At 43.2% G+C, this 27,358-nt stretch overlaps 1 protein-coding gene across 3 annotated transcripts in view; it reads left to right on the top strand.

The window, feature by feature from the left end:
- The window catches only part of CEP63 (centrosomal protein 63), a 44,084-nt gene extending 29,922 nt beyond the window's left edge, over positions 1–14,162 (top strand). For 2 of the 3 annotated variants that reach the window (XM_077488651.1, XM_077488650.1), the window contains 5 exons: positions 2,247–2,444; positions 5,601–5,687; positions 8,308–8,426; positions 11,011–11,242; positions 12,046–14,162. In XM_077488651.1, the coding sequence (XP_077344777.1) occupies positions 2,247–2,444; positions 5,601–5,687; positions 8,308–8,426; positions 11,011–11,242; positions 12,046–12,207 (798 nt within the window). In that variant the 3' untranslated portion in view covers positions 12,208–14,162. The remainder of the gene's footprint in view (positions 1–2,246; positions 2,445–5,600; positions 5,688–8,307; positions 8,427–11,010; positions 11,243–12,045) is intronic. The other variant, XM_077488652.1, reaches the window with a different exon arrangement.
- Positions 14,163–27,358: the final 13,196 nt, after the last annotated feature.

The following is a 27,358-nucleotide window of genomic DNA, read 5'->3' as shown; positions in this document are numbered from 1 at the left end:
GTGCAGGCTCCCCCTCAGTAGTGCAGACTTCCCCTACAGTAGTGCAGGCTCCCCCCCACAGTAGTGCAGACCCCCCCACAGTAATGTAGACTCCCCCTCAGTGCAGACCCCCCTCAGTATTGCAGACCCCTCAGTAGTGTAGACCCCCCTAGTAGTGCAGGACCCCGTCAGTGCAGACCCCCCTCAGTGCAGACCCCCGAGTAGTGTAGACCCCCCTCAGTGCAGGACCCCCCTCAGTAGTGCAGGACCCCCCCTCAGTAGTGCAGACCCCCTCTCAGTACAGACTCCCCTCAGTAGTGCAGACCCCTCCTCAGTAGTGCAGACCCCTCCTCAGTAGTGCAGACCCCTCCTCAGTAGTGCAGACCCCCCCTCAGTAGTGCAGACCCCCCCTCAGTAGTGCAGACCCCCTAGTAGTGCAGGCTCCCCCTCAGTAGTGCAGACTTCCCTCTCAGTAGTGCAGGCTCCCCCCACAGTAGTGCAGACCCCCCCCCCCCCCACAGTAATGTAGACTCCCCCTCAGTGCAGACCCCCCTCAGTATTGCAGACCCCCTCAGTAGTGTAGACCCCCCTAGTAGTGCAGGACCCCGTCAGTGCAGACCCCCGAGTAGTGTAGACCCCCCTCAGTAGAGACTCCCCTCAGTAGTGCAGACCCTCCTCAGTGCAGCAGACCCTCCTCAGTGCAGACCCGAACTCAGTGCAGACCCCCCCCCCCCCATACCTCAGAACAGCGCTCAGCGCTGATACACAGTGCCGCGTGTGTGTCCCTCCAGCGTAAGCTCCTCCTCCTCTGTGGATGTAAACAGAGAGGAGGGGGAGGCGGCTACGGTCCGTGCTGCTGTGTCCCTGCACCCGCACTACAGAGAGCAGTGTTAGTGATGCGGGCGGCTGCCGCTACTCCAGCGTGTCACCCGGAGCGGCCAGCACCCCCCCACTAACACCACTCACCAGGCCCCCAACTCGGCTGCGGGCCCCATAGCGCCCGCGTGGGTCGCTATGGCGGTAGTTCCGCCACTGTATATATATATATATATATATATTTGACCATCCACTTCTTAAATCTATACAAAACTACCACGTAGCGCAGCCTTGTCTAACCGGACCAGAGGCCTGATATTTTTTTCTGTTAAAGTTAAAATGCACGTTAACCCTTACCTACAATGAACTTCCCTTATTTGGTCCATTTGGTCTGCCAAATATACCTTAAAAAGTGTTTTGTTATATCTGTTTGATAAGTTCAAGAAAATGCCTGTTGATTCCGCCAGAAATCCTGATAGCTGATAACTTCCTTTGAATAAAAAAGCTTATAAGGATAAGGACAGGGCTGTGTCCTTTTAATCCATCAGAAATGAAATGGGCAGGGTTGGCACCACTTTTTTTATGATATCAGAGCTCAAAAAGACATGGGGGTTGATTTACTAAAGGCAAATAGAGTGTGGACTTTGCAAGTGCAGTTGCACTCTACAAGGTAGGGATGCACCATTACCTGTTTAAAAAAAAAAAAAAAAGCAAATGTGTATGCCCCAGCTTGTGACTGGACAGTAAAATTTGGAACCACCAGACTGATGAGCTCCATCTCGCACCGCAGCACAGCTATATGGTAGCTTGTGCCGCTTCTCCCTTCTCCAGTCTGTGCTGTTCTGTACAGGGGATTGCAAAAGACTGAATCTGGTGACATGTTAAATTCAGGAACCTAACCTGCTAGAATTTAAAAACGACATTTACAAATGTGCTGATGAATATAGAGCTTGATTATTTTATGCATTAATATCTTCTTAGAATTTAACTTTAATGGTAGGTCCTTCAGCAACATGTACTTACAGTATCTTCTCTTCACTCCTCTGTTAATTCAGTTGGACATCAGATGTGAAGAAATAGACCAGGTACTTCCAGGTATGGGAGCATGTGACTCACCTCTCTTGCTTCCATATGGCAGTGCTAGTGCTTGGTGATTGGTTGCTAAGACGCCCAGTCCTGTCACGTGAGATTTGGACAGGAAAGACCTATTTCATGCATTTCAATTTAGCATTTATTTGAAGTTGATACCTACCTTAATACAAAATGCCAACTGTTACTCTATTACATTATTCTGTGTATGCCCAGTAATGTATCACACTATAACTAACTTGCCTTACATCTGCTTGTAGTAATTATTTCTTAAACCAAAAAAATATATATATATTAAAATGAAGAAACAAACAAGCAAAAAAAAAGAAATGAATGGAAGTCTCCAATGTTTGTTCTAACAGTTGAAGAGCCAGCTCTCCCAGGCTGAACTGTCATACAGCAGTGTTCTGGATGGGATGAAGAAGGAGATCTCTCAGCTGACACAAGAACTACACCAGAGGGACATCAACATTGCCTCCTCCAGCATTACAGCCAAAGAATGGGAGAGGAGAGTGCAAGCTGAAAGAGTCAGAGCTGAAAGGGAAGCATCACAGCATAAGGTACTACGCAAGTAGTTGTAGAAATATGATAGCTAGTCAGATTTGTGAATACATTTCACTTCCTATATTTCAGTATTTGTAGATCTTTTGGTTTTCAGTAATAGTATTCTTCACTTATGAATTTCTTTATTGTGGTCTTTCTGTGAATTGTATAAGCGTTATTGATCAATTTATTACAAAACTCCAGCCAAAACATTTTTAACTGATCAGATTTCTTTAAAACATTATCACTGGGTTATATGTGGTTACCTTCAGGTGACTGGACACAGGCAAAAAGGGCCATCTCCCATCCCCTTAGCCACATTTTTTTTGCTGGTGTCCTTAGGTGATGGACCTCTTCTCTCCACTGAGAGAACCCTACCTTCTGACATGGTCTGCCCGGTGCAGAGCCCAGTCTCTAAGGACCCCTGCAGGGATATGCCCACAGTAAAAAGGGTGAAGCCAGTAACACATTAACTCCCTCCTATTCCTGCTGCTGACATGGTAAGTAAACAGGGTTGAATCCCTTTAAACATTGAATCCCATTTGGAGATGAGAATTCCACACTTCTGGTGGCGCGGTTTTACTATCCAGGATGGCCTGGCTTAATTGTGCCATTTGGATGTCCGTCCTGGTGGGCGCCTGCTGTGGCACTGTTGCACCTGGTCTCCTCCTTACTTGTGGTGCTGTACTGCACCTGCACAGCAGAAATCATGTGCTGGACATGCGTCCCCTTGTTTTAAGGGGGTTGTCAAAGGTTGCACACCCTGCTTCTTCCTTTGCATTCAGGAAGCCAACTGTGCAACATCTCCTGGTTGTAGGTCCTGAGGGCACATTAATAGCAGTTTACTGTCGCTGATCCTGGGTTACAGAGGTCAACATGTGCATGCAGCAAGGCATTCTGCCCTGTGCACTACTGCTGTGAAGGTCATGAATACCTCACCGTGCACATTTTAATCACACATATGCTGGACCATAAGCAGAAAGATAAGGGATCAGATGAGCTCAATAGCTCAGGCTCCACCTTTATCTCTGTTGGGATTAAACATTTTAAACGTTTACATATGTGGGTGTGACTTACGTATGCGTTCGCTTCTGTGCGTTGGGACGGGGGTGGTTTAAATATATATATATATTTTTTATTTTTTTTTATTTTTCCACTTTCTCTTAAATTTATTTATTTTTTGATCACTTTTATTCCTATTGTAAGGAATGTAAACATCCCATGTAATAAGAATAGTGCATGACAGGTCCTCTTTATGGAGACATGTGGAGTTTATAAGACCCTACATCTCTCCTCCAGGCTGGAAAGGCTGAGACAGTTAATTATTTTTTTTGTCTTGGCCTTTCCAGCTGAGTCCCCGTCTTTGTGTACATCTACCGACCTGGACGTGATGTCATAACGCCACATCGGGCCTCCGAGGGTCATAGAGATGACTGGGAAACATCTGGTCACCAGAAATCTCTATGATCAACTTCCGGTGGCGACCGATTCGTTCTCTGGCTCGCGGATCATACAGGTGAGCCTGGAGAGCGGCGGGAGGGGACATTCCCCCCACATGTAAGAATGATCAAGTGGCTGAATTGGAGCTATGATTGTAATTACGGTGCACAGAATCGCTGGCCTAAAAAGATGATATCTGAATGATGCCTGTAGCATCATTCAGATATCCCCACTCAAAGTCCAGGACGTCATATGACGTCCTTGGGCTGGAAGTGGTTAAAGAGGAAGTAAACGTCCATCTTTAAGTTTTACCTATAGGTAAGCCTATAATAAGGCTTACCTATAGGTAGTGTAAATATCTCCTAAAAGTGCACCGTATGCGATGCATTCTAGCACATATGGTTAATATATATATATATATATATATATATATATATATATATATATATATATATATATATATATATATATATATATATACGACCCCCTAAATATATGGTTTAGGGGGTCTTTTACAAACTCTGAAAGCTGTAAGAGAAAAATGAAATGACTTTAATGAGTTTAAAAGTGGAGCCTGGCAGCGAAAGGGTTAAAGTACATTGGTTCAGAACCCTAGCACTTGCCTCTGTGTTAGTTGCCCCCATCTTTATTCTCTGCCTTCCTCTTGTCATTTAGCTATTGCCGACCTGAAAGTTGCATGACTTACAGTGCTACTTTGCCAGGCAACTTTGGCGCAAATTCAGCGCGACTTTGAAGCAACTTCAGGTTATGCTTGTGTAACCTTCCTGTGATGTCAGATACAAATTACATCAGTTAAGATGAGGATAGCAGTCGCCTTGAAAGTAGTACAGGTACCTTTTCTAAAGTCTAAGCGACTTTAAGACAGCTGTCATTGACAAAAATGGGATTTCACATTTTACGATTACCTCTTTGTGCTTCCTGAAGGTTCCCACAAGGATCTTCTGCTTCTCAATACATTATTGCTAGGTGGGTGAGACAAGTAATCATTAGAGGCTATAGTCTGAAGACTAGGGTTCCTCCCTACCCTGTTCAGGTACATTCTACCAGATTTGTTGGTGTGTATGGTCTTTTCAGCATCAGGCATTTGTTTCTCAGATTGCAAGGGGGCCACCTGGACTTCTGGTCACATGTTTATTAAGTTAGGAAATCTCTGCAATCAGCATAAAGTCTGCAACAAAACTTTTTTTTTTTGCCGAGTCGGGGAAGGTTTGAAGGTTGTAAGTTCTGTGCAAGTTTTTAGGCTATCCATTTATGTTACATTTTCTCTTATTCAGCTGCATGCGTTGAATGAGAGAAATCACTTGATTCCCTTTACAGCATGAATGTAGTATTCTCCCCTGCTGGCTATTGCATTCTGACAGTCGCTACTCCTGTGACTGTCTGAATATCCAAACAGTGACTGCATATGATTGGCTGCAGTCACTGTTCAGCTGAGAATTTTTCATACGTCATCTTTGATTTTCAGATCAAAATTTGTTGAGCCCAGTAGTGCCAACAGTGCCATCCACAGCTTGAATTTTGATGGATTCAGCAGAAATCTGAGAAAATTTGAACCTTGTATGGCCGTAATTTCTGTCTGTGTCTTTCTGTTCTAGTGACACTCCACTTTTAATTTCCCCTTATTATATTTGCTGCCTTCCATATTTTGTGCAAACATTTCACACATTTGACAACAGTTTTGGATTCCAAGTGCATCTTTTTCTGATGTCTAGGTTTCCCTGGCAGCTTTGGAAAGCGTAAAAAAGGAGAACCAGGAACTAAAAGAAATGCTTGAAAAACAAGAGCCAGATGTCCTGCTGGTAAGGTCAAGTAGTGATCTGAATTATAGTTGGCATAGATTGGCTAAACAGGGGCAAAGCTGTAAAGCAGAGTGACAGCTGGTGTAAAATTTACCCATGTTCCTATATATAGCCACATGCCGGGACCTGCTGCTTACCTTTATTCCTGACTTGGGATATGTTCTGGTGCACAACGTGTACGGAAAAGGATAATTAATTGCCCTTTACTGTGAAGAAATGGGAACAACCATTGAATGATCACACTTCCCAAATATGAGCAATTCTTGCATTTTAAATTGCAAATTTTTTCATAGTAGATCTCTGTGTGGATTAAAGCGTATATATATAGCCATTTTTTTATTTTTTTTGTTTTGAATAGAGGTGGGAATGAATAGAACCTTTGTCAAGGTTGTATTGCTGGGTGTGTCCATTTTGGGGAGGATCATCCTGTTCGTTTGTCCTTTTGAAAGTGATTGGAAATCCCAAATTTTACAGCCATCACCAATATAAGACAAATACTGTAGCTGCTGACTTTTAATATTGGATACTTACCTGTCCAGCTCAGCTGTCGGGTGCTGCCGCCATTTGTCTTAAAGGATACCAGCAGTGAAGTCTTTTGGCATCTCGCATTCGCTTTCCAATTTGCCCGGCACCGGAGGAAGGAGGACGGGGGCCAAACCTCCGAGGGACAGTGCCGCAGCACAGTCTCCCAAGAGTGGGGAAGTGTACCTGTTAAAACAGGTACCCGTTCCCCCTGAAAGGTGCCAAATGGGGCACCAGAGGGGGGGAGAAAGCACATAAGCGAAAAGTTCCACTTTTGGGTGGAACTCCGCTTTAAAGGGGAGGTCCAGGCCCCCCCCCCCCCTCCCCCCACAATTTTTTTTTTAAGTCAGCAGCTACAAATACTGCAGATGCTGACTTTTAATATTAGGACACTTCCCTGTCCTGGAATCCAGTGATGTCGGCACCCCAGCCATCGACTCTTGGGTGCTGCTGCCACCATTGCCTGTAAGGGAAACTGGCAGTAATGCCTTGCGGCCTCACGGCCGGTTCCCTACTGATTTGTGACTGGCCCTGCGGCGGGGGAAGGAGAAGGAGGGCCAAATTTCTGGGTGATCTTGCTGCGGTGAGATCACTTGGAAGTAGGAGCAAAGTACCAATGAAGATTCTGTCTCTCAGGTCTACTAGCCAATAAAAAACTGATCTTATCTGTTTCTAGTAATGCAAACTATACCAATATACAAAGAATAATGGAAGCATTGCCTATGCAATTTTTGTTGGGTCTAGTTAGAGTACCTGTAGGCATTTGATGATTATTGTGTAGTACCTGTATTTTATAGCACCAGTTTGCGCAGCGTTTAACAAAATCAAGGCGAATGCTACAGTTACATTACAATTTGGTACAAGAGAAATTGGTCATTTCTATTTGCTGTCTGTGTTTCTACATAAGCTGTAGCAGATTTATTTGTTACCTCTCAGTGTACAGGTAAGCATAGGCCTACAGTTACTACCCCATTCCATTGAAGGCATGCATCTTTTTGCACCAGATATCATAGAGGTCTTTTAACTCTTTTGCTGCCAGGTCAGTGCGCTGTACAGACCTACAGCCCTGCTTTAAGCTGGCGTATGGACCTGACTTTCCTCTTTCTGCTGTAAGCGCATGGTCACTTCAGAGACCATGAACTTATAACAGAACTGTTCAGCAGATGCTCCTGAACAAACTAACCTTAAATATGACCCCCCTTCTTCCCTATGCCTGCTTCTCTACATCTTCAGCCTCACCACCTACCATCACTGTTCTATGTCCCCCTCATTCTATTTGCCCCTTTGCATCTGTTCTTTTCTATGCACCCTCCTTCCAGCACTGATCCATCACTCCCTGCAACCTCAATTCCCTGTGGCTACCCCGCAGCCACCGGCTTCCCGCCATACCTTACATACAACCTTAGTGAAATAAGCCATTTAATGAACATTTGCACAATTATTGCGGGGCTTATAATAATCAGCAGCACTTTTTATTTATTCTACAGGTCATGTACTTTCAGAAAATATATGGTTTGGGGGGGTCTTTTACAAACTCTGAAAGTGCAAAAGGCACAAAAAGGCACAATTTGTATAAATATTTGTTATTTATTAACTCAATACAGTTTTAACTTTTATATTTATTAGCGTTTAGCAGGAATTTTGACATGTATGTATCTACTAATGTATTTAGTGTATTTTTAGCGAAAATATTGTTTTGCTAAACATTCGCGCAAATATCACAGGGCCCTTAAAAAATCAGTAGCACCTTCCTTTTATTTTACTGGTCCTATGCTTTCAGAAAATGTATGGTTGGGGGGGGGGGGGGGGGATTTTACAAAGCTGTAAGGGGAAAAGTTAAAACAATGGAAAACTTTCAAAAATCGTGTGGCCACCTGAGTTTAAAAATGAAGTGCAGGGCCTGGCAATGAAATGGTTAAAACCATGTTTCCTGATGATCCTAGTTTTGCCATTCAGACGCTTTAGAACGATGCTCTGCTATATGGTTACCTATATTTGTTCTTTTCTTAAAAATATTGTGTTTTTTTTTTTCTTCCCTTGTGCATTTCTGTTGTATGTGCCCTATGGATTTATTTCAGATCACAATCTTTGCTTTCAGGCTTTCGAAAATCTTGAGTGTGAGAACCAGAGACTAAAGCAAGAATTGTCCCAGGCTCGGGGGAATCTGGAGCTTGTTGGGCAGACACGAGAGTCTGATATCCAGACTGCAGTGGATAGGTGAGGAAACTGGTTCTCTTGGATAAAAGCAAATGATGTGCTACTGGCATGTTCACGGTTCTGAATGAAAATCAAAGACTGTATATCACAAACCTCAGAGATTGAGGTGAAGAGCGGCGGCTCTTTGCCACGTGATCAGCTGTGTTCAATCACAGCTGATCATGGATGTAAACAGAAGCCAGTTATCGGCACTCCTTTCCTCACACTGACAGCGTGAGGAAGGGAGAAGAGAGTCTAACTGGCTTCTTTAAAAGGGACATATATCAGTACAGTCCCAACAATGCCCACCAGTGCTACCAATCAGTGTCACCTATCAGTGCCCATCAATGCAGCCTCATCAGCGCACATCAGTGAAGGAGAAAAATTACCTATTTGCAAAATGTTATAACAAACTATGAACGTTTTGCTTTTTTTTCTTCAAAATTTTCAGGCTTTATTAATTTATTTAGCAAAAAAAAAAAAAAAACCTAGCGGGGAGTAAATACCAGCAAAAGAAAGGTGAAAAATGCTTTAGGCTGGGTTCACACCGCTGCGGGGGGAGATCCGGATGTGATTCGTACCGCAAATCACATCCAATCTCCGTAGCGATGCGAGTTCAGCCATACAGATAGTATGGCTGAATTTGCATCGCTCCCGCAGCAAACTCGCACGGGACCCTTTTTTTGGTCCGCAACAGAATCGGATCGCATGGGGGTTCACACCATGCGATCCGATTCCTGTGCGAGCCGGCAGATCGCACTGCGATATGCGGACGGATCTGGGGGTGTCATTAAAATATCATTGACACTCCCAGCCGTCCGCATAGGGCAGTGTGAACTGCCGGCGGGAGTAATGCGATGCGGGAAAACGCAGCGGATTCGCGTTGTTCCCGCATCGCAGCGGTGTGAACCCGGCCTTAGTCCCGGTTCACACCATCGCGATGCGGGAACCAGCGCAATTCCAGTGCTAGTTCCTGCATCGCATAGAACTCGTAGGCAGTTCACACTGCCCTATGCAAACCGCTGCGGGTGTCAATTGAAAGATAATGACACCCCCAGATGGGTTATATATATATATATTGCAGTTTAAACTGTGAATTCGGACAGGAATAGGGTCACATGGGTGTGACGAAATGGAGTCCTGCACTATTTTGGACTGAATGCGATTTCAGCCGTACAATCTGTATGGCTAAATTTGCATCGCACAGACATTGTGATCTGCATGCAATGTCTGACATCGCACAAGTGTGAACCACCACTCAAAGTGTGACAGCGCTGAAAGCTGAAAATTGGCCTGGGCAGGAAGGGGGTAAAAGTGGCCAGTAGGCAAATGGTTAATGCACCAACCTGCCTAAACAGAGGGGCAGGTTCAAAAATGTGCCTCCAGAAAGTAGTTTAGTGATTTTATTTCCAAGGTCGCCAAATTTATATTAGCATGTAGTTTTAAAGTATTACCCTAATGAATAACTTAACTCCCTCATTCAGGTTCCAGCTATTTGATTGAAGTTGAAATGCTGCAGGCAGTACATTGCACACCCTTTCCATAGAGCTATTGTTTGCCATTTCTTAGTCTTCTTTCAGATGGGCTATTAGGTGCACACCAGCAGCAGGAATTAGCAGATTCTTTCAGCTGGGATGACAAGTGTATGGGATCAGCAGCGGCTGCTCAGTCTATACAAAACAATGACAGGCTGAATGAAGCTGTTGCTGTTGTATTCATACAACAAGTGGTTACCTTCAGTTTGAGATATACTGTATATATTACCCTGGACACAGCCAAATGTCGGACATCTGTCCCTGAGGCTCATTTCACACTGGTGCGCTGTCTGACAATGGAAGTGATTCGCACTGCAGTGCAAATCACATGCAATGTCTGTGCGATGCGAACTCAGCCATACAGATTGTGTAGCTGAATTTGCATCACAGTCGGACCAAACTCACACAGGGCCCTTTTTTCTCATCAGAATCGGATCGCATGAGTGTCCGTCCGATTCCTGTCTGAATTGATAGTTTACACTGTGATATGCAAACTGATTTGGGAGTGTCATTAAGTTTTTGTATTGACACTCCCAGCGGTTCACATAAGGCAGTGTGAACTGCCTGTAAATCGGGTGTGATGCAGGAACCTGCAGTGGATTTGCAGGGTTCTCGCATCACACCAATCTGAACCGAGCTAAACTAGGTAACAGCACTGTGTGTGTATACATGTGAGCAGCGACAACTCCTCCCAGCCTGTCATTGCTTTGTAGGCTGAGCAGATGCAGCTATTCATATACACACTTGATCCCAGCTGCATAAACCTGCTGATTCTTGCCACCAGGATCCACTGTATACACCTAATCACCTGTCTCAAGGAGGCCTTAATCTTCAAATCATATGAGAGCACAGGGGTTAGATAGCCACTAATAAACCTTCACTGTCATGTACTGGAGAAGTATCCGGCAGTGCATGTGTTGATGGATTTCCCCAAATTACTTAATGAATAACATAGCTGCAAATATAAAAACTGTTATTTTTCCCTGAAGATCAGTACTTCGTTTAGGGCACATTTGTAAATGTAATAGGTTTAGCTGCCCCATGAAACATTTGTTTCCTTTTACTGACAGGAGATCCCAGGAACTGCTGGGCAAACATGAGGCAGAGCTGACTGCACTTAATGAGCGGTTGAATAAGGTCTCTCAGCAGTATGAGGAGGTCTTGTGTGCTCTCCATTCTCAACGGGAAGCCGCCTCTGTTCTTAAAGGTTTAAGCAGGACAAGTTCTCTGGAATCGGTGTCATCTGAGCACAGCCAAGCAGATGTCCGTGTTATAAGTGAGGACTCTAACCAGGAATCACAGGTGAAAACTGACTGCATTTATATGTAAACTTAACATTTCATGTTCCTGATATGTGCCTACTGTGCCATATAGTTGTATAAGAAAGAATCCTGTTCTCTTTATATTCCTTTTGTGTGAAATCCCTGGTGTTCCTGTCAGTCCCTCTGCTTTCCTATTAAAAACTGGGCTGGGCTAGAACCGGATTGCCTGGACTCCACACTCGCCCTGCGGGTAGAGCCCTTCAGCAGTCACGGCTCCCCTGGTGCCCAGCGCAGCAGCTTCTTGCAATGACACGGCCTTCAGCATCCTGTCCTGATTGGCCGGGGCAGGAAGCCGATTCACTGGTATGACAGGGTGGAAGGGTTCAGAGGGCAGTGATCTGTGGCCTAAATTTGGTCAATTAGGGCCTCAGGCTGTAGTCATGTTCTTGTGAGGGGGTGACAGACCAAGTAGAGACCTTTTGGTCTGGCGCCCCGTACAGTACACTGCCACACAGATGATGCAGGCTGGGTGGTTGCGCCCCTTGTGGACCAGCTGCCACATCCCCGTGCCTACAGCCTATTAACTGTTTATCTGCTTTGTGAGGTCTAAGGCACTGCTACCATTGCTAGATTTAGGAGATTTATCGATACTATTTCTGTTTGCTCTTTGTTCCCCTTGCTGGAGGCTCTGACACGGCGATGTAATGCCCTGCTTCTAACAAGCGCAATTTCTTTTTAATTCCCATCTAAACTCCCATATATCTCATAAAATCTTACAAATTACATCTGTCAGTTGTTAATAATACTTTGTTTTATCTCTCAATTCACATTTTCTCATTGTAGCTCCCAATGCCACCGTCCTCCCCAGCCAGTACAATAGCTGCACGGTTCCTACAGCAGGAGGAGCTGCTATCACAGGATCTTTTTCAAAAACTAGATTCTCACATTGAGGAGCTGAAACAGGAGAGTCGCCGCACAGTGCAACATTTCACAGACGCCAGGTAACATGGGTGGGTTTCTGCTGTCTGTGCAAAGGGCATGAAGGACATTGAAGTCTGTCTTATCTACCAGATGTCACTGGTTAGTCTTCTACTCACGTTACCCGCTTTACCTCAATATGTGTGTTCTTTAGTGTTCTACACTATGTATATGAGCCATTAAAACTCTTCTTTGTGTTCTTTATATACTCTTGTACAAAACATACAAATCTTTGTGGGGTGAATTCAAGCTTTACAATACATGGTTTGTGCTTGTATAATATTTCTATGTAGATATTTTGGTGATATAGTGAATGTGAAGAACTTATTACTGCCATATTTCTTGTATGTATTATTCTAATAAGAGACGTTAAAGAGATAACGACCAGTTCCCTGGAAGAGGAAAGGTAGTATACCCACCTCTCCAGTGGCCTGTGACCTGTCTCCCCTCCTGTACTTTTCCATTGCTGCATCCTTCATCACTCTCCTGGGTATTCAATGCATTTGAGAGTGTTTGATCCCTTTATCCCAATGCTAGCACCTTCCTCTGACCCTATGTCATTGCCAAGTCCTGCAGCGACGTGGGAGTCAGAGGAAGGTACCAACATGGTGGGGGACAGAGGTGTCCAACACTTTCAAAAGCAATGAATAACAAAGAGACTGAAACAGAGGGGAGGTAGGTTACATGCTGATGGAGAGGTGAGTATAATATATATTTTCTGGCAACGGGTTATTGAACTTTTTTAAAGGTTGTTTGTGGTTTAGTGTTATATCACCTTGTAGTTTTATTTGTATATCTGGCCTAAAGCGGAGTTCATAGGAATTCAACTGCCACTTTACTGGAGTCTAATGAGAGATGTTTATAATAAACTGGTAGGCACCATTGCAGTTGATGCTGGTTCAGCCTTGGCTGCAGATTGGCTTTTTTTTTTTTACTTTTAGCTTAATCTTTTAATTAAAAAGATTGCATGACACGGTTATAACCATCACCAACAACCCAATTTCAGCCTTGCTAAATTAAAGGTGCTCAGAACAATGCATAAAGCACACATCATAAAAATAAAAATGGTGGACCCTTGCCCTGTGCCTATACTTGCCTTTCACATTGTTTACATCTCTGTTGCTATTCAGTCAATAACCAGGTACCTTAGTCACCTCTCCTCTACAGCCAAGGAAGCTGCCATCTTTGCCTCTGTTTGATCTGCAGTTGGTGCTGCACATTAGATCAGCTATGATAACATCCATTTGACGTCTTTGCAACTGTAACATATTTTTAATGTAATTGTTTTCTGAAACATTTTAACATGTTGGTTTCGTTCCATTTTAACTGAACAATCTGAAGATAGAATCTGATTTGTTACTATGCACAGCTGCTCCAGATTCTGTATGTTCTACTTTTAGTAAATTATTCCCATTATTGTTTGTTTGGATATGTTTTTTTTTGTCCAGTAACAGTATCTAGTTTGTGTATTTCTTAAATACGTAAATTGAGGATTTTTATTGCTAGATAATTTATACACTGACCTGTTCAGGCAGAGAGCAGTGCAAAAAGTACTGTAATCTTTACTAACCAATTCCAGTTTCCTGAAATTAGATCAGTGAGTGATTATTGCTTGTTGTTTGCTATGGGATCCTGCAATTTTTTTTTTACTGCTTTTTGAATTTTAAGTCTATGTATTGAAGGGGAATTGCTCTTAAAACCAAAATCCCATATACCACTCCCGCTTTTGCCATTTAAATTTTAATATTGACAAATTACATCAGATGTAAACAAAGTCACTTTCTCACATCTTATCGGTGTCCTCTGACATTTGTGCACTGTAGAGAACAGTGGCTGAGTTGGTGGCATCAATGACTGGCCTATGTGGGATGGACCAGTCCATGCACAGAAAATTCACAGGAACCTGAAGGATGTAAACATTGCCTGGTCCCCATGACTAAGCTCTGAGGGGGGGAGCGAAACGTGTTGGGGGGGGGGGGTGGCCTAGCTGGAGTCCAGGCTGAGGTTGCCACTCACACAATCATCTTAGGGACAGCATAGATGTGTGGCTGCAGGGAGTCCTTTCTTAACCTTGTGTAATTGCAGGAGCTGGGACAAGCTCCCTCCCGTGCCAGAACTCCCAGAGACAGAAGCTCAGCATTTACACCTCGCTCCAGAGAGCCTGAGCCGCAAACAAAGCTATGTCAGTTACACTGGGTTGTGAGGTGCTGGGTTTGTCTTTATCTTAGGTCTGTGTTTTTTATTTTTCAGATTTTATGATTGGGCAGGGGGGAGTACGATATATCTTGTTATATCACTATTGTTATTTGAATGTGAATTGACTTTCTAATACACTTTAACTAACTGCATAATAACATTCCTAAAATGTAAAGAAATATTTTTATACTTAATAAATTATTTGAATATTCTTTTTTGTGTTTTTATTGAGCGTTGCATTCAGTACCATTTTAATGTATGAACTACATCATGTTTTTATGCTGAGGGTCTATCACTTTGAGTTTTTGACGCTAAAATCTATTTAAAGAGGATGTCCAGCCACCCACAAAAAAATTTAAGTCAGCAGCTACAAATATTGTAGCTGCTGACACTTACCTGTCCTGGAATCCAGTAATGTCGGCACCCCAGCTGATGTTTCCATTGGCTCTCGGGTGCTACAACCACCATTGCTTGTAAGGGAAACTGGCAATGAAGCCTTGCGGCTTCACAGTCGGGTTCCCTACTGCGCATGCGCGAAGTGTGTTGTGCTGTGTGAATTGCCCGGCGGCGGGGGAAGGAGGAGGGTGGGCGAACTTCTAGGTGATCTCGCAACAGCAAGAGCACCCAAACATGGAAGCCGATACCTGTCGTGAGCAGGTACCCCTTCCCACTTCCCCCTGAAAGGTACCAAATGGGGCACCTCTCCTCTGCCCATTCACACACAGCTTTGTATTTAGTGAATGGGTTATCAGAAATCAAAGCTTCCTGCAATTGGGCAGGGGAGAGGAAGTGGGAGGTAGTGCCGCTGCCAGCCACTCTACGCTGCTGTAGAGGATTCCCGTAGCTGGGGTGCCAGAGGGCCTGTATTAAACACTTAACTATACTATTGGAGTTCAGTGAAACAGTAAATTGTAAAAAAGGGAGAGTTCCGGGAGGTGGCATGCATCATTTTTGCTCTTAACTCCTTGTATGCCAGAATTTTTTCTGTTTGTTTGGTTACAATAGGGAATTGTTAAAACCCTTGCCAGGTTTGCTATCTTGTTCCATTGTGAGCTTTACCATCACTTCCTGCCTTAGAGACACAAAAGGAAGGAGAGGAAATCTGTACAAAGTGAGGAGGATTTCCCACTTAGAAAGTTGTCATTGGAATAGGTTTGCCCATTGGTTGATTCCCCCTTACCTATCCTGGTGGCAACTGTAACAATTGTCTGTAACATTTCTGTCATGGTGATAGTGGTCATTGTAACTGATGAAGAGGATGAATCTCTCCAGCAGGGACACAGACTGCAGTAAAAAAGTTGCCTGGAGTTTTAACCGTTTTTATGCTTTCTCACAACTAACAAAAAGGTTTTGGCTGCACATACATGTCCCAGAATGCCTCAATCGATCACTTTTACCTGGCTCAATCTTACCCCCACCTTCTCTTTAAAGTGTTTCTAAAGCTTTAAGGTTTTTCACATTAATGCATTCTATGCATTAAAGCAGAGTTCCACCCAAAAATGGAACTTCCACTTTAAGTGCAGGTGACCCCCTGACATGCCACATTTGGCGTGTCATTTTTTTGGGGGAGGAGCGGGTATCCTGTTTTTATGGGCACCCAGCTCCCACTTCCTCCCCTGTCTCCGCGGTGCCAGAAGGAAGTTCACCTCTCTCCTCTCCTTTCCTGCAATCTTCTGGGACCCATCACAGGTCCCAGAAGATTGCCCGGCCATTCACAGCACGTCTCGCGCATGCGCAGTGCACGCCCCGGCTGTGAAGCCACAGCCAGGTGACCACAATTAGAATGCCGGTGCCTCGGAGAGGAAGGGGGGAGGAGCGAGGCTTCCTGCATCCCACATCGCTGGACCGTGGGACAGGTGAGTGTCTGATTATTAAAAGTCAGCAGTTACACTTTTTGTAGCTTCTGACTTCTAAATGGGTGGAACTCTACTTTAAGGTGAAAAACCATCTCTGCTGCAGCTCACCCCAGACTCCCCCTTTTTCTTACCGGAGCCCGATCCGATCCAGCGATGTGCATGAGCACAACAGCTCAAGCCACTGTCTATCTCATCATTGTGCAGCTTGATAGCAGCAGGTGCCATTGGCTGCTGTTGCTGTCAATCAAACGCTGTGACATGGGAGCGGGGCTGAGTCCTGCTGTCTATGTCAATGGACAAAGCAGCGGGTTTCAAGAGCGAGCCCGCACAGGTGCCCTCGTAAAAAGCAGCTTTTCTTAGGGCCACCTGATGAAGAGGAGGGGCGTGGAGTGCGAACTCGGAAGAAACTCCGGGGATAATGTCAGCCGTCACATCAATGTGCGGGCACTGCTGGAACGGTTTCGTTCCAAGGTAAGTATTTCATAATGAGCTAGTATGCGATGCATACTAGCTCATTATGCCTTTGTCTTACAGGTTTTTTTCAGAGTTTACAACCTCTCTAACACATAACAGTCCTCTGACGTTTTAAAGTAGAGCTGCAGCACTAAATTATAGGTGCCTCTGCACAAACAGTTTTCTCATAAAGTGGTGCTAAACTCTCTTTTTTATTTTTACCTACAAGTAAGCTTATAATAAAGCTTACCTGTAGGTAAAATGAATATCTCCTAAATGTGCACTGTTTAAGAGATATTCTAATGAGTATCAATCGGTGACATCACTGGTGCATGCACGCTGAAGGAATGGCACGGGTATGCTGTGTGCCGCGACATCATCACGGCTCGACCGTTCAAGTAGTCGCAGCCTGCGAACCCAGATGGAAGCCTCTGCAGCGGTGACAGTGTGCCACTGGAGGGCTTTGTTTCATGGGAAATCTTTTATAATGTGCTAGTATGCAATGCATACTAGTACGCTATGTCTTCACCTTGCAGGTTGAGGTTCAAAGCCCCCCCCCCCCCCCAAGTGTAGTACCGCTTTAAGTCTCCTTGCTAATTCACACAAATACCTGTTGATCCTGCCAGTGAAGACCACTTAATGCAGCTTCCTTTGGTGGTGGTGTTGCAATGATGCTGCACTGTATCCAAATTCAGAGCAGAGTTGCCAATCTCATCTAGGCTGTACAATGGGATGAGAAAATGTTGCAGGGGGTGTGGCTATCAGCATTGTCATCGATGATTCACAAGCTTGTAGTTTGTCAGGCAGCACCTGGTCACACCTAGTCCGGCCCACTGCGTTCTAGATTCACAGCACTGCTTTTGTTGCTGAAACCCTCCCACTGTGAGCTGCAGTGTCTGGGAGGTGAGCACATGAGACACAAATGCGGGGGGATTTGGCTCAGCCACAGAAGGTAAAATGTTTTTTTTTAACTTTATTAGGCTTGTACATAATATAGTAACTGGATTTGGTACTTTTTTTTTTTTTTTCACAATGTCATACAGAAGCCTTTAGTTGTACTTTAACTGTTAGCAATGAAATGTAAGCGAATAAGAGCTTGCACAGGTCAAGGACTCTTCCCTGGCCCCTTTGTGACAGTGAAGTGCTCAAGCTCTCATACCTGGAAGTTCCAGATATTTATTTTTCATCTCAGTAACGTAATGGCGTGGCAACTAATAAATAAAAGGGGTAGGTTGCATTGCTAGCGGGTCACTGTTAAGAGGCAGTTACTTTGCTCTGCATTGGCAAAACACCTGTAAAACTAAGGACTTGTTCACACTAGGTAAGGCAGTTTTCTGCACTGAAATTTTTTTTTTTTTACCTTTTCCACGTAGCCTCATTTCCTAAAACGTCAAGGGTTAGAACACTTTTTATAAAAATATATATATATTATATATGTTTTACAGCTCTGTCTGTACATTGAAACGCTGTCCTCCTTTTTCTTTATTTTTATTTTTTTTATACTTTTGATGCTGCTTCTACTGCTCCCCTTTTTTGTTCTGCCTTTTGGATGTACAGCCTGAACATCTTGCATGAGCTACAAGAATTTGACACAGTTCTCCATAACCGTTTACTGTACAAAATAAGGTCCGTTGGCATGGGCCATAAGGTGAGTACATGGATTGAAAATTGGATACAAGGGCGAGTTCAGAGGGTGGTGATGAATGGGGAATACTCAGAATGGGCAGGGGTAGGTAGTGGGATCCCCCAGGGTTCTGTGCTGGGACCAATCCAATTAAATTTGTTCATAAACGACCTGGAGAATGGGGTAAACAGTTCAGTCTCTGTATTTTTGGACGATACTAAGCTAAGCAGGGCATTAACTTCTTTGCAGGATGTGGAAACCTTGCAAAAAGATCTGAACAAATAAATGGGGTGGGCACCTACATGGCAAATGAGGTTCAATGTAAAATAATGCATTTGGGTGGCAAAAATATGAATGCAATCTATACACTGGGGGAGAATCTCTGGGGGAATCTAGGGTGGAAAAGGACCTGGGGGTCCTAGTAGATGATAGGCTCAGCAATGGCATGCAATGCCAAGCTGCTGCTAACAAAGCAAACTGAATATTGCCATGCATTCAAAAAGGGATTAACTCCAGAGATAAAACGATAATTCTCCCGCTCTACAAGACTCTGGTCCAGCCTCACCTGGAGTATGCTGTCCAGTTCTGGGTACCAGTCCTCAGGAAGGATGTACTGGAAATGGAGCGAGTACAAAGAAGGGCAACAAAGCTGATAAAGGGTCTAGAGGATATTGGTTATGAGGAAAGGTTGCGAGCACTGAACTTATTCTATCTGCAGAAGAGACACTTGAGAAGGGATATGATTTCAATATACAAATACCGTACTAGTGACCCTGCAATAGAGATAAAACTTTTTCGCAGAAGGGAGTTTAATAAGACACATGGCCACTCATTAAAATTAGAAGAAAAGAGGTTTAACCTTAAACTACGTAGAGGGTTCTTTACTGTAATAGCAGCAAGGATGTGGAATTCCCTTCCACAGGCGGTGGTCTCAGCGAGGGGCATTGATAGTTTCAAGAAACTATTAGATAAGCACCTGAACGACCACAACATACAGGGATATACAATGTAATACTGACATATAATCACACACATAGGTTGGACTTGTGTCTTTTTTCAACCTCACCTGCTATGTAACTATGAATGCTCTTTGACATGCAGAATTTTGAGCTCAGTCGCCAAATCTAGAGAGAGTGGACTGCCTTTGTGTGTTTAGGTAAGCCAAGTTCTTGTAGCTGAGTGCGTATTCCTGAGGTGTTTTTGTTGGGCATTGTAATATTATAGCCATTCACTAGGTAAGAGGCTGCAGTTCTGGACTGAGTAGAGAGGATTTAGAACCCCAGTCCAGTTTTTATTGATGTCTGTGGCCCAGTAGGGGAGATTCAACTTATATATTTGTCCTGATTATTGTTCTCAAGAAATTAAGAAATCCAGAACAATAATAGAGGGGAAATCATCTCATGGGGACGCTATTTTTATTTTTTTTACCCTAGTGGCTCACTTCCTGTTTTGTCTATGGGACAGGAAATTAAGAGAAATTTCTCTCATGAGACACAGAGAGCAAAATAAAATAAAAAAATGACAGGGGCTATAACCCTCCCTTGCTCTATTCAAAATTGTAAAACATTTTTTTAGCTTTAGTTCTACTTTAAGAGACAGCCAAGAAACTCACAGACATCATGAGTTACACGATTGTGCCATATCTGAACCAGCATCTCAGTCCAGGGAGTAGTTTCTGACCCGGAATAATTCCTAAACAAACATGGTTCCATCCTTCTAGGGAGGAAAGCAGATGTAAGCATTGTCAAGAGATGTACTGCAATCTCTGAGAGCTGATATAAATAACTGTGTTACACTTACACACTGTTTGGTACATATGCTCTTAACATGGACGAAAATATATAATATGCTAGGTCCACTTTAAAGCCTCATACACACTATCAGATTTTCTGCTGATTTTTGTCTTCAGATTTACCAAAACCATGTAGTGCAAGGGCCTGCCTGATTGCATACAAATTGAAACTTCTAAGGTTTGACCTCATATTATATAGTTTTGGTAAATCTAAAGGAAAAAAATCAGCAGAAAATCTGATAGTGTTGTATGGGGTTTTAGTGTCTTTCCAACAAACTAGTTGCTTCCACTCCTGTAGCCTCTTCAATAAAACTGATTTATGAGAATTGATGAATCTTCATTTGTATTAGGGCTCATAGACATACGATTATCATCTTCGGATTCCACTGACAATTTTATATCTATGGGTACCTGATACCCAAGAGGTCTGCCGAATAACTGTCAGACAGATTGATAAACCTTGTCTGAATATTGTTTTCCCTGAATTAAGCTGATGGCAGAGGTGTCTCTGAGCACCTTCTCCTCTATCCTCTATAAGAATAAATGTTCGGGAAACTCAAAAGTATAACTAGCCCAAAATGCATCTTCAGGTGTTGCTTATATGTTGACTGTCCTCTGAGATCTCTGGCATTTAATTGAAACCTTTTGCTTTTCTTAATCGTACATCACGGGACACAGAGCCATAGTAATTACTATGTGGGTTTTAGGTCACCTTCAGGTGATTGACACTGGCACACCCTAAACAGGACGTTGCCTCCCTATATAACCCCTCCCACTACTAGGAGTTCCTCAGTTTTTAAGGTGTTGGTCACAAGTAAAGATGTGCTGTTCTGAGCTCCACTGTAGCAATCCTTGCTGGTGCTAGCTATGCAGCCGGATCCATTCAAAGTGTCTTTTCAGGCGGAATTGAATAGTACCCGGGCCTCGTGGTGGAAGAAACAAGGTTTAGCTCGTAAGGCTTCTCTTTTTAGAGAGCTGGATCCCAGGATCCAGTACTTTGGTGTTTTGTAACGGAGCCCACCATGAGGGGTGAAAATTGGGTCTGTTTCACCACAGAAATCCCTGCGGCGGGAAAGGTAAGTGGAGGTTTCTAAGGAATTTTTTAATTTTCTTATGAAATGTCTGCTTTAAAAAAAGTAAATGTTGTCATGCCTAAGAGTCACCGCCGGGGGCTGTATAGAGCATGTACCTTGTCATGCTTTCCTCAAAGATCAGGCTGCGTTAGCAGAAGAAGCAGGCTTCCCTCCGGCGAGCAGCTCAGACCTCCGGTAAGATTGGGGGGTGATTTTTTTTCCACTAAAAACCCCCCACCTGGGCAAAGCTCCCCTCCTCTTCCTGGATAGAAGGAAACCAAAACGATCAGTGATGCTGCTCCGTTTTTTTTTTCACCGCCCCTGCGCAGCAGCTTGTCACAGGTCTCCTCCTTGCCATCCCCCCCACACACATGCCAACCCCGTTGGTTGAAAAGAGGGGGGCGCAATGTGACGGAAGGGGCGGGGCTTAGCGCTGCGTTGGCGTGCAGCAAGGTCCAGCACAGGATTATATTTAAAAGCTCAATTTTTTTTTGCATGGAGTCAATCCAATCAGTTGTCTCCATCCTACAAGGAGGAGAACTTCTGGCATCGATCGACACCAAGGATGCACACCTCCATGTGCCTTATACCACTCACCAGTAATATTTACTTTTCAAGGTAGAACATCTTCATTTTCAGTTTGTAGCTCTGCTTTTCAGTCTAGCTACTGCACCTTGAGTTTTTACAAAGCTTCTGGCCCCTCCTCTAGCCAGATTAAGGGCCTAAGGTATAATGATTATAGTTTAACTAGAACAGAGATGGCGGCCCTTGGAACTACATTTCCCATGATGCTCCATTACACGCATGGTGCATGAGCATCATGGGAAATGTCGTTCCAAAAACATCTGGCGTGCCAAGGTTCGCTTTCACTGACCTAGACGATCTGCTCTTGATAGACCAGTCGGTAGCCCGCTTCGACCAAAGTATGGTCACCACATTCAACTACCTGGAATACCTAGGTTGGATTCTTAACCTAGAGAAATCTTTCTTAAAACAGTGAAGGAGGCTTGAATACTTGGGTCTGATCATAGATACACCCAGAAAAGGGTATTCTTGCCCCAGGCAAACATCAACTCCATAAAGTAACTGATTCAGGTGGTTGAAGCAAAGAAGAAGCCTTCTATTCAGCTTTGCATGAGGTTGTTGGGAAAGATAGTGGCTTCGTTCGAGGCCATTGCTTATGCTCAGTTTCGTTTCGAGGCTGCTGTAAAACAGTTTCCTATTGGCTTGGAACAAGAAGGTCCAAGTTTTAGATTTCCCAATGTGTCTGACTCCAAAGGTGCAACGGTGCCTCAGTTTATGGTTAATAACCAAAAATCTGCAAAAGGGAAAATCCTTCCTACAGTTACCTGGGAAGTGGTAACAGCAAATGCCAACCTTTTGTAGGTTGGGGAGCAGTCCTGGAAGAGGCAACTCTCCAAGAGAAGTGGTCCAGATCAGAAATTACCTTGCCCATTAACATTCTAGAGATTCGGGCAGAGTACTTGGCCCTGAGGGCCTGAACGTTCAGTTTACGGAATTGTCATGTCAGGATCCAATCCAACAATGCCACAGCAATGGCCTATATCAATCACCAAGGGGGCACAAGAAGTTGTGCGGTCCAGAGAGAGGTGAATTATGTCCTGTCTTGGGCAGAAAACAATGTACTTTGCCTATCTGCAGTCTTCATTCTAGGAATAAAAAATTGGCAAGCGGACTACTTGAGTCGCCAGCAGCTGTTCCTGGGAGAATGGTTCCTTCACCCCGATATCTTCCTGTCAATATGTCAAAGATGGAGGATCCCAGACGTAGATCTGTTTGCGCCCAGGTTCAACAAAGAAATCGACAACCTTGCATCAAGAACAAAGGATCTGCTAGCATGTGGAACAGATGCCTTGGTGTTCCCTTGGAATCAGTTTTCACTGATTTATGCATTCCCTCCTATTCTGCCTGCATCCACAACTTCTTCGCAGGATCAAGCAGGAAGAGAAGTCGTGATTCTTGTGGCCCTCAGCGTTACCCAGGAGATCTTGGTATGCAGGAATCATAAGGCTGGTGGTAAGGGTCCCATGGTGGTAGGGGTCCCATTCAAATTTAATGGATTGGTTATTAAGACCCACATTCTGAAGAAACGTGGGTTGTCAAGTTCAGTGACTAATGCGAGGAGGTTGGCGCCCCAGGAAATATGTCATAGGTAGAATCCTTGACTTTCTGCAGATGGGATTAGAAATCGAGCTGGCCTTAAGTACTTTCAAAGGCGAGGTCTTGGCCTTATCGGTATTATTTCAACGACCACTTGCTTTGCATTCTTTGGTTCGTAGTTTTTTTTCAGGGGGTAATGTGGCTTAATCCCCCGGTTAGGTGACCCCTGAACCGTTGAGACTTGAATTCACTTCTGTCAGCATTACAAAAACAGCCTTTTTTGAGCCAATACTAATATTCTCTTGGTCCTTTTGACAAGGAAACTAGCTTTTATGGTAACCATATGTTCTGCAAGAAGGGTATCAGAGTAGGCTGCTCTTTCTTGTAAAGAGCCATATTATTATTCACAAAAATTAGGTAGTATTTTGTCCTCATCTTAACTTTCTACCAAAGGTAGTGGCAGTTCTAAACCAGGATATTGTTCTACCTTCATTTTCCAGAATCCTGTTCTATGGAAGAAAAATCATTACATTCTCTTGATGTGGTGAGAGCAGTCAAGGTCTACTTAAAGGTGACTGCTCAGATTCAAAAAAATCTATTTCTAAATGAATTTGACAAGTCATTCTAGCTTATGGTTTAAAGAGGTAGATTCCACCCTCTCAAATCAAAGAGCACTCCTCCAGGGCTGGTAGTGCTTTCTGGGCAGTGCATCACCAAGCCTCCATGGCTCAAATATATGCAAGGCCGCAACTTGGTCTTCAGTCTATACATTTACCAGATTCTAACAGGTGGATGTAAAAAGACATGAGGATGTCGCCTTTGGGCGCAGTGTGCTGTAGGCAGCAGTATAAGTCCTCTGATCTCATGTTGCCCTACTTTGGTTGTGTCTCCCTCCCCTCAGTTGGCATTGCTCTGGGACATCCCACATAGTAATTACTATGACTTTGTGTCCCGTGATGTACGATTAAGAAAATAGGATTTTTATAACAGCTTACCTGAAAGATCCTTTTCTTTGACGTATATCATGGGACACAGAGGTCCCTCCCCTCTTTCTGGTATACACGTGTATTGCTTTTCTACAAAAACTGAGGCTCTTCCAGTAGTGGGAGGGGTTATATAGGGAGGCAACTTCCTGTTTAGGGTGTGCCAGTGTCCATCACCTGAAGGTGGTCTATAACCCACATAGTAATTACTATGGCTCTGTGTCCCATGATGTACTTCAAAGAAAAGGTTTCTACAGGTAAGCTGTTATAAAAATCCTATTTTTTACACCAGGATATGTAAATCCTAATGATCAACTTCTCTCATTTGGTCCATTTTGTTCTGTTAAAAGTCTAGCTTACCTGTTATACCAGGTTGTATGTTACACCCACATTTATGGTATTAACAATGCATCCTGCACCATTATCTTTAATACCTTGCTGCTGCTAGCCAGCGGCTGTTGGGGAGCAGAACCATTACACACTGTCACAGGGGGAGGAGGTGGAGGCACCCTTAATACAGGTTTAACCTGGTGCAAATGACCCCCCCCTCCCCATTTCAGATTGCCTCCCTCTGGACCTGCTGCTGTCACTTTTATTTTGTGGAGGCTCCTCCCCCTTTTATGTGCTTGAACTTTTGCATTGATGAATTCCTTTAAACTATTGAGGTTTTATCTATGGTGGTGTGGCTATTTCTCTATAGATTTATAATGGCATCAACGTTGGCTGTGCAACCTCCAGAACAGTGTTTTCTCAGAGTTTTTTGTTTTGTGGCGCACCAAAAAGATCTAAAAATGTTCATGGCACACCTGAAAATATTTAGCTGTTTTGTGGTGAAGAAAAATAATTTTTACATATATCTACATCTGTCTCGCTCTCTCTATTATATATATATATATATATATATATATATATATATATATATATATATATATATATATATATATATACCCTGTTCCAAATTATTATGCAAATTCTTTTTCAGCGTCACAAAGATGAAATATTTTGTTTTTCAGTTTAACTCATGATGCCATTGTGTCTCGGGGCTCTTTTGATCACCGAAAACAATCTCAGAAACCTGGGATAATTAGATTGCCAGGTGAGCCCAATTAAAGGAAAAACGACTAAAGGAGGGTTATTAAGCAGAGCACCATTTTCAAGCAATATGGAGAAGAAAAAGGATCTCCTCTCTCTGCTGCTGAAAAGAGTGAAATAGTTCAATGCCTTGGATGAGGTATGAAAACAGATATTTCACGAAAACTTAAACGTGATCATTGCACTATTAAGAGATTTGTGGCTGATTCAGAGCGCAGACGGGTTTCGTGCAGACAAAGGCACATTGAGGAAGATTTCTGCCAGATCCATGCATTGGACCAAGAGAGCAGCTGCTAAAACACCATTACATAGCAGCAAACGGATATTTGAAGCTGCTGCTGCCTCTGGAGTCCCACGGACATCAAGGTGTAGAGTCCTCCAGAGTCTCGCCAACTGTGTGTAAACCTTCCATTCGGCCACCACTAAACAATGCTCACAAGCAGAAACAGCTGTATTGGGCAGAAAAATACATGAAGACTAATTATCAAACAATCCTGTTCACTGATGAGTGCCGTTCCACCCTGGATGGTCCAGATGGATGGAGTAGTGGATGGTGGATGGTTGGTGGATGGCCACCCTGTTCCAACAAATCATGGGAAGAGAGCTGGTAGGCCCCTTTAGGGTCCCAGAAAGTGTAAAGATGGCCTCTGCAAAGTATGTGAAATTCCTGACTGACCACTTCCTTCCCTGGTACAGAAGGAAGAACTATGCTTTCTGTAATAAAATCATCTTCATGCATGACAATGCACCATCTCATGCTGCAAAGAATACCTCTGCATCAATAGCTGCTATGGGGATAAAAGGAGATAAAGTCATGGTGTGGCCTCCATCCTCCCCTGACCCCAATCCAATTGAAAACCTTTGGAGCATCCTCAAGCAAAAGATGAATGAGTGTGGGAGGCAGTTTACATCCAAATAGCAGCTCTGGGAGGCTATTCTGACATCTTGCAAACAAATTCAAGCAGAGACTGTCCAAAAACTTACAAGTTCAATGGATGCAAGACTGGTGAAGCTGCTATCAAATAAGGCGTCCTATGTTAAAATGTAATGTGACCTGTTAAAATGTTTAAAAAGTTAAAATGTTGTTCAAAGTTTGATTAAATTAAATTGAAATATTTTTTGATTACAGTAAATATGCTGCAAACACAACAAATTACAATTTTCAGTTCTTTGCAACCTATAAAGTGTTTTGAAACTTACTGTGTGTAATAATTTGTAATAGTGCATTGTAAGTTTTTTTTATTTTGAAAAAAAAAAACTGTTATCATTAGGTTTGTTCAATAAAATTTGAATTGTACTCTTAATAGTTGATAACATGAGAATTTTGCTGACTGTTGTTTATATCAATTATTTAGGTAAATGAAAAAAAATATCATTGGCATAATAATTTGGAACAGGGCATATATATATATATATATATATATATATATATATATATATATATATATATATATATATATATAGAATTCTCTAATGCAAAATTTTTTTTTCATCTTTGAATAATCTTCATATCAAGACAATAAAGTGCAATGCGACATTGATTTACCATTTTAATTTTTTGATATGTTCAAGGATTCAAAACGCTAGCAATTTTAAATATTTTTTAAAACTCCCACGGCACACCTGCAAATCTCACAAGGCACAGTTTGAGTTTGAGAATCACTGCTCCAGAAGGTAACGATGCAGGATGGATTGTTTAAAATTCCTATTAAAGATCAGAGAGGTTCTAACACTTCACCTCAAAAAAAAAAAAAAAAGTAAGTATACCTGGATTCCTTGTTTTGATTTCACAAACACAATAGCAAAAACCTCACTGGTTATAGTCAATTTATAAAGTAAAACCAAGCTACTGAGATATTTTTAAAGTCATATTGGTACCTAATAGGACTAGCTGATGATGATGAGTTCAGCAGTCTGATGAAAGGCATATGGGGACATACTAAGCAGTGAATTAGGGGTCTGGAAAGGGTCTTGCTGGAAGGAAGACA

Source organism: Lithobates pipiens, unplaced genomic scaffold (genome assembly GCF_037356315.1).
Source record: "Lithobates pipiens isolate NorthernLeopardFrog02 unplaced genomic scaffold, aLitPip1_a1.2 Scaffold_18, whole genome shotgun sequence".
Classification (NCBI taxonomy): domain Eukaryota; kingdom Metazoa; phylum Chordata; class Amphibia; order Anura; family Ranidae; genus Lithobates; species Lithobates pipiens.
The sequence above is the reverse complement of the archived record's forward strand: the minus strand, read 5'-3'. Positions and strand labels throughout refer to the sequence as shown.